We start from the raw sequence: 17,093 nt of genomic DNA, 5'->3' as shown, positions 1-17,093 counted from the left end.
AAAAAAAAAAAAAGAAAAAAAATAGTACACAAACATTTTACAGTGAATATGAATAAACAGAAAATCACTTTTTTTTTTCTTACAGTTGCTTTTAAGAAAGTGAATTCTGTTACGGTAACAGATGCCCGTGAACATGAATTGGGGGCTCACGTACATGACATCGGGGCTGTTTGCGGTAGTGACCAGCACGTAGAGCTCAAATGCTATGTCCAGGATGTTGGTGAAGTAGGGCGATCCTTCCACTGTTCTGAGACCCCTAAAAAGGAACCAGCAACACAGAGTGAAAAAAACCCACAGACATAAATGAAGCTGCAGTTTCCGACACACTTTTCCCCTTTCGAGAACCCTCCTGGAGTGCCTGAATGAGGAAGATAGCATCTAGTGACCGATTCTGCCACGAACGGGCTGAACTCAGTCGTGGGAGAATTCTCAGGTAGAAACTTGCAGAGCAGCCTGCTCACCTATCCCCGAAAAGCTTCAAGGCCATGAGGGAGAATATCAACATGCTGAAGATGAACAAGAGGAAGACGTAGAGGATATCAGGCAGAGTGTTCCGGTTGCTTCGAAAAGCCCTTCGGATCTGTGAAGACAACATTTCATTTCGTTTACGGGCAATCAGCTAATTTTCTGCAAAAACAAAAACCACACACCCCCCTAGCAGATGCAAACGGGTATATCGAGAATGGATAAACCACAAGGTCCTACCGTATAGCACAGGGAACTATATTCAATATCCTGGGATAAACCACAGTGGAAAATAATATGAAAAAGAATGTATATATATATGTGTATAACTGAGTCGCTTTGCTGTACAGCAGTCATTAACACAACATTGTAATTCAACTATACTTCAGTAAAAAATAAGTTTAAAAAAACACGCCCTTTGGTATCCTAAATCATATCCTTACCTGACGACTTTCAGGGAAATTAATTAGGAAGACGCCTCAAGGCCCTTGACCATCGAACTCCGTGGATGTTAACAGCCTCCAGGGACCCATAGGTAATCAGATCAATCAAGGTCAGCTGTGAGAGACACGGGACAGAGGTGTTGGTGCCGCCAGAGGACAGAGGAAGTGACCGTGTGGATGCATGTTCACTGACCCAGAAGGACGGTCACGATACGTCATGGAAAAAGGCACGTTTCATGAACAGCATAATCTGGTTTCATAATAGAACGTTAGTAGCAGCTGTCGTTTGAGACTTTACTATGTGCCATGTCCTCTAATAAGCTTTCCATAGATTATTCCGTTTATCTCACCACACCCCTAAAGTGGGCACCATTCCTGGATGGAAATGCTTGAGGCACAGTGAGGGAGATCACGTGGCCCCGGACACACAGCCAATACGAGGGGCAGACCTGGGACTGGAACCCAGGTAGTCTGGCGTCAGAGCCCCAGCAGTTACCCACACATGGTTACCTACATGCACCCACACTATATTGTACTTGACGTTAACTTCTCTTCAATTCTGCATATGAGATAGGTTTTCTAGCGTAGCAATGGGGTAGAAATATCTAGACTACAGAAAATTTTTATCATTCCTTATTAAGGTCAGTTTCTGATCCTGAGGACAGGCAAAAGAAGAAGGACCCAGTGCAGTTTAGAAAAATATAAGTTAAAAAAGAATAATCTACTGTCATCAAAAGTGTTAGCTCAGTCCCTTTGGTGTCAAGGCATAGAGGATTGAGAGAGAGCCAGCGCAGGGGAGAGAAAGGACAGAGACACAGAAAGATGCTGGTGCTGGCTGCTGCACTGCGTACCCACTGGAGGGAAGCAGGGTGACTGTCCCAGGCCAGCATGGATGGACAGATCACCAAGGGTTATGGTATCTGAGGGGGCTTCCTGGAGAAGGCAGTCCCTGACGTAATCTTAAAGCAAAGAAGAAACTTTAAAAGGATAAAACTCAGAGAAGTCAAGAGCCATGGCAGGCAGACAGTAAAGGGACTCTCGGGAAGCAGAGGGTCCTGGGGGTGGGGGCAGAGGAGAGCAGAAAGTGACCAGGCCCCAGACCGAGGGCAGGTGGCTTTGAGGGCCAGGCTAAAAAGCTAAGTCTTATTCCCAGGGCCTGGGGAATCCAGAAAGTCTTTCAAATAAGGGTGATGGAGGCAAAGGAGTGAGACCCCCCCCGGTAACAGATGCAGGACAGATCTGGACGGGGCACCCGTGTCTCCTCATCCAGTTCATTCCATACACCTTTACGGAGCGCCTCTTACGTGCAGGGTATTGTTCTAGCTCCAGAGAGAGAGCAAAGAGCTAGCTAAAGAGTGCCTGCCCTCGAGGGGTGCGTCCTCCAGCAGGAAAGAGCAGCATTGATGTTAAGTATGCTCTCTGGCAGGTGGCGGGACCTGCTCTGGAGAAAACCTAGGTGAGGCAAGGGGCTGAGGACGTACGGGGAGGGGCAACCGAGCAGCACAGGGAGGGAGGAGACCTGGGGGTGGGGAGGGACACAGAGCTTCAGCCGCGACGAGGACTTGGGCTTTTTTCTGATGGGATATGGGAAGTCGCTGAATGATCTGAAGCAGGGAGCACGCTGACCGGCCTTAGGACTTGGGCTTGAAACGCACGTGTGAGCCCATCATCTTCTAGGCTGCACGCTGGGCGTCTTAGGAGGTGCGGAGGGACCTCCGACCCTGTCCTAGGAGGGGGCCGTGTAGCAAAAAGGGCCACAAAAGAGGTACCCGCTCCCCCGGACGAAGAGCAGGGGTGCCTTTTTCTATTTTATATACTCTTTATTGTTTGGATTTCTCTTTCTTCCAAAAATAACCTCTCCCTGCACTTTTTTTTTTTTTTTTTTTTTTTACAGTTTTCCCACCCATCTCATCCTCCACCTTCTTGTGTCAGGTAACACTGTTTTCTGGACTGAATCCAAGCTGTGGTCACAGGTCTCATCCCAGATTGAGTGTTCTTGCATTGGTTTTTTAATAATAGAAAGTGAAGATATTTCTAAAAAATAAGACCAGACAGATACTCTGTGTATTCTCGGCATTCAGCAGATGTGTGAAGGGAAGTCGAAAAAAAAAAAGAGAAAGGGCGAGAAAAGACAGTGGACATTCTAGGCCCAAGAGACACTGCACACAGAGGAAGAGCATGCAGGGCAGCAGGCAGCTCCGGCGGCTGGAGTGGAGGGGACCGCGTGAGGCACGTTTGCAGGATGGGTGGGTCGGAGGGCTCAACAGTCTGTGAGGCTCACAGAGTTTTTCTGAGCAAGGGAGGGTCGTGATCTGAGGTGTGCTTCTGAGAATTAACCCAGCAGTGGCATCTCAAATGCATGTATCAGGGATCTGAGGTTGAGGTGAGTATGGGAGTTCCTGAAAGGAGAGACAGGGCTCTGGACCACACTGTGAGAACAGAATGGCGTGCAGCAGAGAGATAACGCGCGGCCACATCAGACCACGGCAATGGTCCCAGTGGGGAGAGGGGGAAACGGTTCAAGAGGCATCCTGAGGGGGTTTGGGGAAGACGGGGATGAGAGAGAACGGAGGGAATCTTGACAAGGAGGACTTGGAGTGAGTGATGGGAGATAAAGCACCACAGACCAATGAAAAACAGCTATGGGAGTCGTGGGATGAAAAGGGTGGGTTTGGTCCCTTTGAGCTTGAGTTGAAACACTGATGGGGAAACAGGAAGTACGTGGCCACAGAGTGAAGAAACTCAGAGGGGAAACCAGTATCAGCTACAGCCTGGGGACCCCTACCCACCAACTGTTCGTGGAAGCTCTGAGAATGGATGGCCCTCCAGGGAAAGAACATCAAGTAGAAAGAGCAGAGACGAGGACTCTGAGGGGGGTTAACTGGGAAGAACTGTGGTTCGGGCAGGCTGCCTGCTGTGCTGAGATGCTAATTATAAAGTACCCTCAGCTAATCACTGCCCGGGCCCCTCTCTCATCACAGCAGCATTTCAGAGCACATTACCCCTGCCTCACTTGGCATAACGTCATAGCATATGTCCTTCTAGATTTTTCTATGGATCTCTAACACTCCTTCCTCTTTTCTTTTAACAAAGATGTGCTCCAACTGTACTGTAACCTGCTCTTTTGGCTTAATGGACCATAAGCATGTCTCCTTGAGAATAGACACGTAGGTGCATTTAAGGCCATTTTAACAGATGTGGATGTACCAGGTTTTATTTATTTCCTATTGTCAGGAAATCCAGTTGTTTCCAATTTTTCAATACTATGAACAACTCAGCCATGACCAATCTTGTGGCTAAATCTTTGAACACATCCTTTTTTTCCTAAAGACCAAGTCCCAGGATTGGAAATCTGGGAGCAAGCACATGCACACCTAAGGCTTTTCGAAAAGAACTGCCAACCAGCCTTCCAGAAAGACCACTTATTCCTCCCTCGAGTAGAGTGTGCCGGGTTCTGTTGTCAATCTTGGTAACATTGTTTTATAGGCAAACACAAGGTATTTTATTGCTGCTTTCATATGTAGTTTTTAAAGTTAAACATTTTTTCCTGGGCTTCCCTGGTGGCGCAGTGGTGGAGAGTCCGCCTGCCGATGCAGGGGACGCGGGTTCGTGCCCCGGTCCGGGAAGATCCCACATGCTGCGGAGCGGCTGGGCCCGTGAGCCATGGCCGCTGAGCCTGCGTGTCCGGAGCCTGTGCTCCGCAACGGGAGAGGCCACAGCAGTGAGAGGCCCGCGTACTGCAAAAAAAAAAAAAAAAAAAAAAAAAATTTTTTCATATATGCAATTATTTATGTCTTCTTTTATGAGATGCTTTCACTGATTTTGAGCACATTTTTTATTGCAGTTTCTGTCTCTTTTTTCTTTAATTTGGAAGTGCTCTTGATGTTAAATAGTCACACTGTCACATTTTCCCTAATTTGTGCTTCAGTCATTGTGATACGCTGGCAGTTGTGCTGATGGTGTTTGCTGTACAAACATTGTCATTATTTCTTTTTTTTTTAAATTTATTTAATTTATTTATTTTTGGCTGCATTGGGTCTTTGTCGCTGTGCGCGAGCTTTCTCTAGATGCGGCGAGCGGGGGCTACTCTTTGTTGTGGTGCGCGGGCTTCTCACTGCGGTGGCTTCTCTTGTTGCAGAGCATGGGCTCTAGGCACGCGGGCTTCAGTAGTTGTGGCACGCGGGCTCAGTAGTTGTGGCTCGCGGGCTTAGTTGCTCCGCGGCATGTGGGATCTTCCCAGACCAGGGCTCGAACCCGTGTCCCCTGCATTGGCAGGCGGATTCTTAACCACTGCGCCTCCAGGGAAGCCCTGTCATTATTTCTTGAACCACCCCAAACCTACTGAGTTTCTCTTCATAGTTTTCTCTTCATAGTTTCTACCTTTGACCACAAACTCTCAAAGGCACTGTCATGAACACTCACCACTATGGTTACCACGATGCAGATGTTTTTCGTATCCTTCCAGAAAACCATCTGAGGAGTGACTTTCGCAAAGTGTACAAGTCTCCCAGAGAATGCAGTGAGACAGAGTACTTCTGCTATCGAGGTAGCCTGTGACAGAAGAGAGAGAGGGAGCCAGCGCCCTGCCGCTCAGCGGCATGGCTTAATTCTCTCTTACCACTCCGACCTCCGATCCCCCTGACACCACCCTGTGAGAATTAGCAACGTCCCTTAATTTTACTGAAAGTTGCAGCAAAATTCCTTGCTGGTTGGAATGGTTCCTTTTTCTTGAGAGGAAACCTGCCCTTGAACCACAAATCCCATGACCCAGCTGGCAGGGCTTCCTTGGGGTGGGGTCTGAATCAGCAGGCAGAGGAACCCTGGAAGGCATTTCCTCAGAAAATGAGGGGGGGCAGTCAGGGATGGCAGAAGCAGGGGCATCCACTATGCTCTCAAATTCCCCACATTCATACTCAGAATAGACACCTAGAAGTTCAGTTTCTCTAATAATAACGCTCCAAAGATGTGTTTCGAAATGCCAGGTCGTTCCTTAGACATCGCTGCCACTGCTGTGCCACTGCCTGTATGTGGTTGGTTAGAGGAGAGAACGGAGGCCCCTGGGCCCACTGCAAAGTCCTGACCATCTCCTCCGTGGGCTTCAGGGCATCAATTCCAAACTCCCCGCAGGCAGCTAGATTTGCAGGCTGTGTGTGCGGCCCATGCTTTGCCTGCGATTGCCAGGGGACAGTAAATCCTCCTGAACAAGAGCATTTTCCTCCATTCATGGGGAGAGGAGTATGGCAAAGTAGGACAAGATGGGGAAAGGGACGGTTTGGCTCAGGCGAGGAAGATGGAAAGGTCTGGGCTGAGGATGGAGGGAATGAACTTCCTAAGGGACAGGAGGAAGGGGCTGGGGCTGGGCCCTGAAAGCAGCAGGTGGCACAATTCCCCCATCCCCACCCCAGCCCTCATGAGGTCTGGGCTCCGATATGGGCTGCAGCTCCTTCAAACTTTCTAGCTCTCAGCCTGTTCACCTTTCAGGGGCTATTAAGACTCCCTGTCAAGGCCAGGCTTGCAAAAGGGCCTGGGGCAATCCCAGGACACCCTTGCTCAAGATAAGATTTTCTTGGTAATGCTGAATCTGGCCAAAGCCCCCCCCCCCCGCCGCCCCCACCATAATACATTGGATTTTAGAGGCTTGAAGTACAAACGCTGGCTGAAGGAACACTCTGGAACTCAGGCAGCCAAGCCCACGCTGCATGTGACCAATAACAAACAGAAAGGTGAGGACTCAGAGGGAGGCAATGGGCTGAGAAGAGACCCTGTGGACCTCTCACCCCGCCCAGTGCCATGGGGAGGGCAGGGGGGTAAGGGGGACCGACCCTGTCCAGGTTTGTGAATGCACAGCTCTGCTTCTGCAGACTTGGTGTTTGTTTCAAAAGTCACTGGGCTAAAAGTTTTCCACCCAGAGACTTCATTAATCGGGACATCTTCATCAAACGGATGTGTGGAAGACCGCCAACTCTGATCCCCCAAAGAACCACGCTTCTGGTTTTCACCCCCTTGTGCAGTGTCCTCCCCTGTTGACTCAGGGCTTGGGCATGTGATGGGCTTTGGCTTTGGGACATCAGCAAGTGTGGTGTGTGAGGAGGTGGATGGTGCTTGCTCCCTGGGATGCTCTTTCTTGGACCCCACCCACCCACTGGGAGAAGCCCAGGCCATGTGGAGTGGCCGTGTGGAGGGGAGCACAGCTCCAGCCAGGTGAGCTCCCAGCTGCCAGCCAGACATCTACCACCCTAGCCAACAGGAAAATCTGCCCAGTTGAGCCCAGTCACCTGCAGAATCATGGGAGATAATAAAAGGCTGTTCTTTAAGGCAAGAGGTCAAGGAACTCTATCTGTCAAAGGACCAGACAGTAATATTTTACGCTCTGCAAGTCATATAGTCTCTGACACGACTACTCTGAGAGGCAAGAGCCGTTGAGTCAAGAATTAATGTGAGCAGGTCATCAACTTATTACTTAGACTCATCTGGAGTAGCTGGGTAATTTCATGTATTACTTAAAAGCACCTGTAAATAATGATTTATGACTATGAAAAAAGCTGGAAATGTGGCAAGTACAAGTCATATATTACACTATATTATGACATTGTCTACCCAGCGTTAGATAAATACGCTTTTAAAACATCACTTGTCTGTCCAGTTTGTCCCTGTAGGCACAGAAGACCAAAAACTGCCACTCCCTTGCCAATGCCTACTGATGAAAGCATCAGCTCGGCGAGTAGGCAGAATTCTTCCAACCTCCCCAGCAAGAAAAATAAAACCAAATCCATACTTATTGAAACTTGAGGGGAAAAAAAGGAAGAGGCATGGGACCCAACTCATCTCTCACAAAGTCTGGTTAGCCATTCTGTGCTGAATGCTTACCAAGAAAGGCAGCGGGAACAGGGCCGGTTCCTCAAAGAGGGCAAGAGCGAGGTCCCCCCAAATGAAGAAGTAGGTGGCCGCCCACATTGTCCAGTGGTTATAGAAATGGTAAAGTCTGGAGCAGAGAAGAATTAAAGAAGGTTATAAACAACGAGCAGGAGTTAAACAGCACCCCCAAATCCCATCAGAAGAAGCGTAGTGGGAGGTAAAACACAAAGTCCCCTCTCTGGCCACCTTTCCTTTCAATTCTAGAGAGTGAGGGGTAGCATTCAATTGAGCGCACACTATAAAACGCTAACAGAAAAAATCAGGGATATGATCATATCTCAAAGCACATTCTCTTAACAGTCTCCAGCTAGGATCAGCACGCTCCCCGTGGGTAGGTGGTGACCCTAGGACGTACTTTTAGAGGACTGATGTAGAACAAACCCGCATTAGAGTGACCTGTTATTACGTGCCACAGGAGCCTAACCGATTTCTAATGTGCTTCAGCCTATCAGGGCATGGTGGACTCAGAGAGATCTCGCGGTCACACGGGTCTCTTCCCATCAGGGCGACAGTGCCCCAGCATCCAGGCGTGAGGTATTCACTGCGGCCTTTCAGGCACTGACACTCAGTCCTGATGATAAGAATTTTTTTTTTTCTTATCTTGAGCCATATCTTTGGTTTTAGTTCAACCCCTAGGGGGTTAGGGAGAAAAAGCTGAATTCCCATGAAAAGAACAAACGTGTAAGTCGCGTCAAAAGGCAACAGAAAGGAAAAGGACAAGTCTTCTTTTCATTTAGGCACCTCTAAGTGGACAACTATATCTAGGAGGGAAAGATGATGACATGTTTTTAATTTGGATGCTTTATCTCCTGTCCTGGGTGTTATTTACTCATTTATCTGTTCTTAGTATATCTGTTGAATGCTTCCCTACCTGTGAGGTACCATGCCATTAGAACCAAAAAAAAAAAAAAGGATAGGATTTACCCAACTCTGTGTGCCATACCCTATATACTTCTCAAAATATTTGTGGAAACAATGCCTTCAGTTTGGGTTCAACTTCAAGCATATGAAGCACTAAAGGAGAGGTGATTCTAGGGGATAGTTTAACACTTTAATTACCTGACAGCCTGAGGAGATGTTTCAAATGGAACGTTTCTGTTGAACTGAGCGTCAGAAACATAGGCAGCTGCCAGGAGAAGGTCCTCATTGGGAGAAAGTAAGGGGAGAACAACAGTCAGAGTCGGAAAAGATACTTTGCTTTTTCGTTGATAAGTATTTATTGAGTATAAAAGGAAACTCCTCTTCACCTCTCCCCTGGTCCCCACTCTCGCCAGACAGAACCAGCATTAATGGTACTGTATGTTCACCTCCAGATGTTTTTCTGAGCAATGAGAGTCCTGCAGTGGGGCTGAGGCACAGGCATGCTTAACTTTGCTGAATTTAAATGTAGGTTCTCAGAGGAGGAAACGAAAACAAGAAAGCACTGAACAGGATATATACACGTACTTAAATGGTGAATTTATACATACATATATAGGGTTATATACACAAATATATATATATATATATATATATATACACACACATATATATAAACATAAAATTATATTTAGGCTACTTGATAGTTGGTTAGAGGGATTTTCAAATTTAATTTTGACAAGTAAATTATTGCCTTTCTTGACAATTTTTGAACTTAACTCCTTCTCAAGGTATGACCTCATTCTATACATACACATAATTTTAAAAGAATAAAATTGTTTTCATATGACACAAAGCTTATTTTTTCACTCAATATATTCTGGACTTTTTTTTCATGACAATACTTATAGATCTAACCCATCCTTTTTAACAAATGCCTCTTCTTTTAGGTAGTTTCCCTTTTTCAATATATTTTGAACACAATTATATTGAATATTTTAATATATATTTATTACACACACGTACTTTTGTACCATAGGAGTGTTTCTGTAGGATAGAGTATAACTTGTGGATGGAAGGTATGTCATTTTCTATTTTGATAGGTACGACCAAATTGTCTACCCCAAAGTTACGCATTTTATACGCCTCAAAATAGCACATGAGGGCTTCCCTGGTGGCGCAGTGGTTGAGAGTCCACCTGCCGATGCAGGGGACACGGGTTCGTGCTCTGGTCCGAGAGGATCCCACATGCCGTAGAGCAGCTGGGCCCGTGAGCCATGGCCACTGAGCCTGCGCATCCGGAGCCTGTGCTCCGCAACGGGAGCGGCCACAACAGTGAGAGGCCCACGTACCAAAAAAAAAAAAAAAAAAAAGCACATGAATATACATGTTTTCCTACTTTTCGCCAACATTAATATGATTTTAAATGGTTGATAACATCCAATCAACCAAAGGGGCATCTTGAGATTTAGTTTAATTTGTCCATGACCCGTACAGCTAAGCCCCGTTGGTGATGGCTCACACTTCTGATTCTATATAAATTAGATAAAGAATACATACAAACAGACTAGCTATTTAGACCTCCTTATGTACTTCAGAAGTAAACACAACCTGATTATCCAACTGATTACCGGCGTTACCTCCTCAAAATAGAGGACATCTTCCTGCCTGGACTGGTATGGAAATCTCTTACTGGTCAAGAAAGTTAATTTTGAAAATGCATGAAGTATTCAGAGAGGTCAAAAGATTCCAAATTTTATATTTAATTTCCATATCAAACACACATAGTAGATATTTGTACACATAGTAGAACTGTGTTTCCTAAATTTATTTCATATTGCAACACTTTAAAAAATAAGTTCTATTGCATTAAAAACACAAACATTCGTTATTATGTCTTTTTAATAGACATTTCACCAAAGATATAAGGATAGTAAATAAGCACATGAAAAGGTGCTCAACATCTTTAGTCATTAGGAAAAAGCAAATTTAAGCCACAATGAGATACTACTACATACCCACTGGAATGGCTAAAAATAAACACTGACCACACCAAGTGTTGACAAGGTTGTGGAGCAACTAAAACTCTTGTTGGTAGGGCTGGAAAACAGTGCATTTACTTTGGAAAACAGTTTGGTGCTTTCTTGGCCATTCCACTCCTAAGTATTTACCAAAGAGAAAGAAAGCATATGTCCACACAAAGACTTGTACATCCAGCCCAAGAATGTGGCTTATGTTAGACATGCCATTCCAAAGTTGCACTGGTATACAAATGTTCATAGCAGCTTAATAGCCAAATACTGGAAACAACCATAATGCTCTACAAACAGGTGAATGGATAAACAAAATGTGATATATCTGTACCAGGGAATATTACTCAGGAATTAAAAGGAATGAATTACTGATAAACATAACAAAATGGATGAATCTCAAAATAATTGTGCTGAGTGAAAGAGGCCAACCCCTCCCCCTCAAAAAGAGTACCTACTATATGAGTCTATCTATATAAAATTCTAGAAAATGCAAACCAATCTATAGTTCCAGAAACCAGATCCGTTGCCTGGGGATGGGGCACTTGGGACAGAGAGATGAGGCATGAAGAAACTTTTGGGGGTGATGGATACATTCATCACCTTGAATGTCATGTTAATATCACAAGTGTATTTATACACCAAGGCTCATCAAACTATAGACTTTAAATGTGTGGTTTAGTACATATCAATTATAGCTTAATAAAGCTTTAAAAATTGCCCTCCAAAAAAGATAACGGTTTGCATTAAAAACTGATGTGGAACAATAACCCCACAGGTGAATTAACTGCTGTAAGAACCCATCACCCTCTGGTTCATGTGCATTCTCAGGGCAATTCTTAAGGGCAGTTTATTAAAACCGAAGAAGCATCATGTAAATGTGTTAAACACTTATCACACATTTTCTTTTACATATTTACAAAAATATTTTAGAAATATAGTAGAAAATCTAATATCAATTATTTTTCCATGGAACATCTTGAACATTGAGGAACACCAGAGTTCCCCAGGATATGCTTAGAAATCTATTTTAGGTATAAAATGCCTAGCATCAGCAAGAGTTGATTTTTTTTTTAATGAACACATGTTAATTTTAAGAAAGTTTCATTAAGCCTCAAAAAGATCATACTGGGACAGCAAAGAATTCTGATATCAAAGTTTTTTAAAAGGAATATTTAAAGCAAAATGTCTCAAAGGCACTACGGTTCCCAATTTTAAAAGATGACGAGGGGATTCCCTGCCAGTCCAGTGGTTAGGACTCCTGCTTTCACTGCCGAGGGCACACGGGTTCGATCACTGGTCAGGGAACTAAGATCCCATAAGGTGCATGGTGCAGCCAGAAAACAAAAAAAGCAAAAAAAAATATGATGGTACTAATATCTACCCCCAAAGATGGGTATAACAGACCCAGCAAAACAGTTTGTCCACAAACACGAACAGGAAAAACATGCTCACCAGCAATTCCTCAGCCAGCCGGGCCCTGGGGGTTACCTCCCTCAGACCCCACCCAGACTCCCGGCATTGAATCTACAAGCACCACGGCACCCCATCCAATTGCCCCCTTGCCGGCTGAACTTATGCCTGTCATGTTTAAATACACTGACACTTTCATAATAGCTAACTTACCTTTACAGTAACGTTTCAAAGTGTTCCCATTCTTAACTGCTATTACGTTTCTGACAGTCTGTCTCCTTTTAAGATCTCATCTGCTCTAACTTCTGGTTCTTCTTGTCTTCCCTCCCTCCATCCCACTTGTGTACAACTTCTAAGTCTCCTACCCATTTTTGCTTGGGAAGAAGTACTCTCAACAGGCAAACTTATGGTAAATGAGCATTCTCACTTGTATTAAGGCCATTTGTATCTTCCCATAAAATGAATTTTTTTCATCCACCCCAAGAATGTGGCTTATGTTAGACACGCCGTTCCAAAACTGCACGTACTTTTCAAGTTTACATGAGAACCACTGCCCATGTCTACCATGAAAATGGCAAAGACCGGATATCAGGCGTTTCCCCAGATGCAGCGGATAAGTGGCTTCGTACTTCAAAACAGCAGCCCCGCCCTAGGGGAGGCCCTGCTGACCCCCTGGACAGTAGATCTCACCTCTGAGGCAGAATACAATCACCTTCAGACGTTTTGCTTGTAAAGATCCTGTTGCCCAGACCAGTTGCATCAGAATCTCTGGGAGGTGGGACCCAGGATTGAATTTTTAAAGTTCCCGGGTGATTCCAACGTGCAGTCAAGATTGAAACATCACTGGTCTAAACATGGCCATTTTACGACTGCTTCTCATAGGTTTTGTATTTTCTTGGCACCCTGACAATACTTGACTTCTCCTGATTTTCTTTCTCTCCTTTTCTCAGGGCCGTGACATTTCCTTTCCGCTCCCCAAGACTTAAAAACGTATTTAAGATGTTTGTGTTTTCTCCTCCCACCCTCCCCACTTTGTATGCCTTCAGTCTGAGGAAGGTGAATAACTTAAATCCCTCTGGGTGAGAGGGATTTAAGAGGGAGGGAAAAATGGATTCCAGAAGCTCTGGCGGACAGCAATGAAGTGTAGGATACCTTTAAATCAGGCAACAGGAACCTTGACAAAACTGAAGTTGTTGATAGAAGTGCTTTGCAAAAAGCCAATATGACTTGCTTAGATATAGAAGAAAATTAACATAAGGTAAAGAGAAGTTACCATAAATTTCAAGTAAAAAAACTCTTCCCTGTCTCAGTTTTTCCCTGTGTCATTACAAGCACTATACCTTCTATCTGTCTGTCTGTCTCTGCCTCCCTCTTTCCTCCCATAGGTTATGGGCACTCTGATGTCCAGAATGCAGTAGGTTATTGCTTTCCCATGCACCCCCATTCAAAAGCTTCAGGAGACTTCTCTTTGCCTGGAGTGCCCACGGAATCAGATGTCAACCCCCTGGCTTAGCACTTAGGGGCCTCACAATCTCCCCTCTGTCTTGGATCCCTCACTTTCCCTGCAGGAACCCCCTTCTCTGGCCCAGATTGGTGGACTGACTATCCCACTCCCACACCTGATCCCTTGCTCGCCTAAAACCAGGAACATCCTTTCCATTTCCATGCATGGGGACCCATCTCAAATTTCACTCTCTCCACGAGGGCTGCCCATACCAGCAGCTTCCATTTCCATATGGGAAGACGGCCAAGGGAAGCTTGTGAAGTATATGGTGAGCATTCCACACAAGGAAATGGCTGAGGGTAAGCTGGGCACGGCAGCTGAGGCAGGAAGCGTGAGAAAATAGGGCGCCACTCGGTGTGGGTATAAGCACCTCATGTCCCTCTGTGCAGAAAGCGACAACCTCCCGGCCAAGGGCAGCCTGAACATGTGTTTTCTTTGGCCCAGAGAGCGCTTTCTGGATGCTGGCTACTGAGTCAAATTTTTTTAAAACTGGAGCAGACACAAAAATGTGAACTTCTGGTTTCTCTTCAAAAGATCATAACATCTGGCCATGTTGGCTTGTATTGCAGTAAGTTTTTGCAATGCACCCTGATACTCAGTCTCCTGAGCAAACGCTTATTATTTTCCCTAATTCTGTGGGTCAGCCGGGAAGTCGTTCTGGTCCAGGCCAACTTAGCTGGTCTCTATGGTCATCTGGGGCTAGATGGTCTGGAACAGCTGCACTCACACATCTTGGCCATGTGCATCACACAGTCCCAAGAGCCCCAAAACAGGGTGATCTAAGAGTTGGATGAACAGGTTTAAGAATAAGAACATTCAAAAAGAAGCACAGGAAGTATCAAGAGGTGATCACATACAGTCACAAAGAAACAGCACAGGGCACCGGCTCTCAGCCCTGGCTGCACTTTCAATCCTTGGTAGCTTTAAAATTGCTGTTGCCTGGTCCACACCCAGACCAATTAAATCAGAATCTCAGGGTAGCTACATTTCTAAAAGCAGGTAATTCTGACCAACAGTAAGGCTAAGAATCACTAGCATTGGATTATTTCTTTTTCAAAGCTGAAAGCGTTGGTCAAAGTACCAGAATGGGTGGCCATCTTAGTAGCAGCCAAAAGAAACTCCAGGCAGAAAAGGGTTCTAAAAAAACTGCTTGAAAGGAGAGGGTGGAAATGCATTTCAGGTGACTAGGCAGTTTCTTATGAAGTGACCCCAAACTAACTTTTAAAAAGGTTAGCCAGGTCATACTGGCTACCCAGTGTCTGAGGTCAGAGCTTCAGTTTAGTGACTCAATTATCACTGCTCTGCTGAGAACTACCCGTTGGTACCAGGCTCTTCACCTGTTATGCCTGCTCCCCTGGGGGAGGTCTTTGAAAGATACTGAGACATAAATAGCTGGCCCTTGCAGGCATGCATTAAGCCAATGCCTCACACAGGACTCAGCCAGGACTCTCGGCTGTTTTCAGACCTCGCATTTCTTGAGGTCTCAAATTATTAGTTTTTTACATTCTTCTCTTATTTTGAGAAAGAAGCATTAAGTACACACACACAGAGAGAGATGGACAGTCTCAAGCTAAAAAAGATTTTCTTGCCATAGAAGATGGGTGATCACTGTCAGTTCCATCATTTTGCAGAATGAGGGGAGCAAGACCTGGGTTGGGTCAGAGCTGGGGACCAAGAATCCTTTCCCTTCTCTCCTTGAACTGCTCTGCCCTGCTTGTTCCCTTAAGGGACCGGGACATGGTAGAATCCACCTGTTGGAAGTGGCCAAGTCCCTTTGGGATGCCAGCAGGCCAGGCAGCAATGACCGGGGCAGGGCTTTTACACCCCACCTGCCCTGTGGACCGTCCCGAGCAGGCTGCAGGGGCCATACTGGCACAGCAGCCCAGAGCTGAAGGGGCCACTCAAGGAGAGGAAGACAGCTAAAACACCCTTCAGCTCCCACCCCCTAGCACAACCAAAGGAAATGCAGCACACATGAAAAGCCTACGTGTGCCAGGCACCCTGTCCTGGGCCTGAGGGACACGGTCTTCGAGACTCCTCCGAGATGGGAGTGATTTATCATCGCCAGAGGCTTTCAGCGTCTTGCAATTCACAGCTAAAATTTCCTGAATCAGAGCCGAGGCTCTTTCCATTGGAGCCTTGCCTCCCTCTCCACTCTCTGAGTTCTTATCCAGCGAAAGGGAACAACCCAACAAGGCCTCTTGAAAACCCCAAGCCTTCCAAAGCTCAGGCTGTCGGAGGGAAGGCAGAGGTGAGCGACTTGTGTAGCGCATCTGCTTGGCCCGCAGGGATCGTTAGAGCCAAGGCTGCATCAACTCTCCCAGCGCCACATTCTGCAGCCTTCTTTCCGGGCGTTTCCCTGCAGCGAGACCCTCGCTTGTTTTCCTGCCGCCATGGAGCGCCGTGCGGCGGGCACGGGCCACCCAGACCCGGAGGCGCGCCACACGGGGACAGGACCCCCAACACGCAGCCCGGGCCCCGATTCCGGCTTGGCCCCCGTCCGGGGGAGGCGGCTCCGGGCGGGCCTCTGGGTGCAGGCTTGACAGCTCCCGTAACGACCCTAACGTGCGGGGTTGCGGCCTGGGGCAGGGCGCCTCTGCGCTCCAGCGGCGGTGCGCTTCCCGCACCCGGAGCGCCCAGAGGACCGGGGGGACCCAGAGAACTGAGGAAGCCCGGGGGCGGAGGGGCTCCGCACCCGCATCCCCGCCCCGGGGCCCTCGTTCCCCCAGCCGGCGCTGGCTGGGCCCGGGGTCGCTCTCCACCCAGGAGTCCCGGGGACGGTGGGCGCGGAGCCGGGGTACTCTGCCGTCGGCGCGCGGCAACCAGCCCTCCGGGCGCCCTTACCTCCTGGGCCGGCGGCTCCTCGAGGGACGACGGGTGTGGACGATCCAGCCCAGCGGCTCGTTGGGCCCCGGGCATCGCGGCGGCGGCGCGCGGAGCGGGAATGGGGGAGCGTTGGGGCCGCGGGCAGCGGACTCTGCCCTCGGGCGGCAGCAGGCCCGGGCTCGGCGCGCTCCGCTCGGCCCTTCACGTGACCGCGGTGGGGCCCCGCGGACGGAGGACTCGGGGCGGGCGCGGCGGGTCCCGGCCTCTGGGCCCTTCCCGCCCGGCCTCCGGGTTCTTGCTGGAGCCGGGGGCGGGGACTTGGCCCAGCCGCGGTCGGGGGCGGGACGCGGATCCGGGGTGCCCGAGGCGCAGGGGGTTAGAGGCCAAGCTGGCAAAGGGTCCCAGACGTGTGCCCCGGGCGTGTCACTGAGCCCGGGTTTCTGTATCAATAAAATAGGAACAAGACCGTCCTCCCAGGGTTGTTTCGAGAATTAAATGAGTTAATATATTTAGTGGCTGCCACTGGCAGGTGCCCAGTAAATGATGGTTTCCTCCCAGTCCTAGTAGAACGCCTTGGAGAGCTGGGTGTGGACCCAGAGAGAAGACAACTGGCGCAGATGCCTCCGGGGAGGGGCTTGC

At 47.6% G+C, this 17,093-nt stretch overlaps 1 protein-coding gene across 1 annotated transcript in view; it reads right to left on the bottom strand.

Annotated features, from left to right (window-relative positions):
• LOC114900914 (two pore calcium channel protein 1-like) overlaps positions 1–16,707 on the bottom strand; it is a 42,771-nt gene extending 26,064 nt beyond the window's left edge. Inside the window, 8 exon segments of the mRNA XM_029232481.1 lie at positions 155–256; positions 462–580; positions 909–942; positions 944–1,023; positions 5,331–5,459; positions 7,776–7,890; positions 8,883–8,965; positions 16,473–16,707. Coding sequence (XP_029088314.1) covers positions 155–256; positions 462–580; positions 909–942; positions 944–1,023; positions 5,331–5,459; positions 7,776–7,890; positions 8,883–8,965; positions 16,473–16,547 — 737 coding nt within the window. The 5' untranslated portion in view covers positions 16,548–16,707.
• Between the last annotated feature and the right edge of the window lie 386 nt (positions 16,708–17,093).

Source organism: Monodon monoceros, unplaced genomic scaffold (genome assembly GCF_005190385.1).
Source record: "Monodon monoceros isolate NGI ecotype Baffin Bay Population unplaced genomic scaffold, NGI_Narwhal_1 Super_Scaffold_19, whole genome shotgun sequence".
In the NCBI taxonomy this organism is placed as follows: Eukaryota; Metazoa; Chordata; class Mammalia; order Artiodactyla; family Monodontidae; genus Monodon; species Monodon monoceros.
This window is presented reverse-complemented; position numbering and strand designations above follow the sequence as displayed.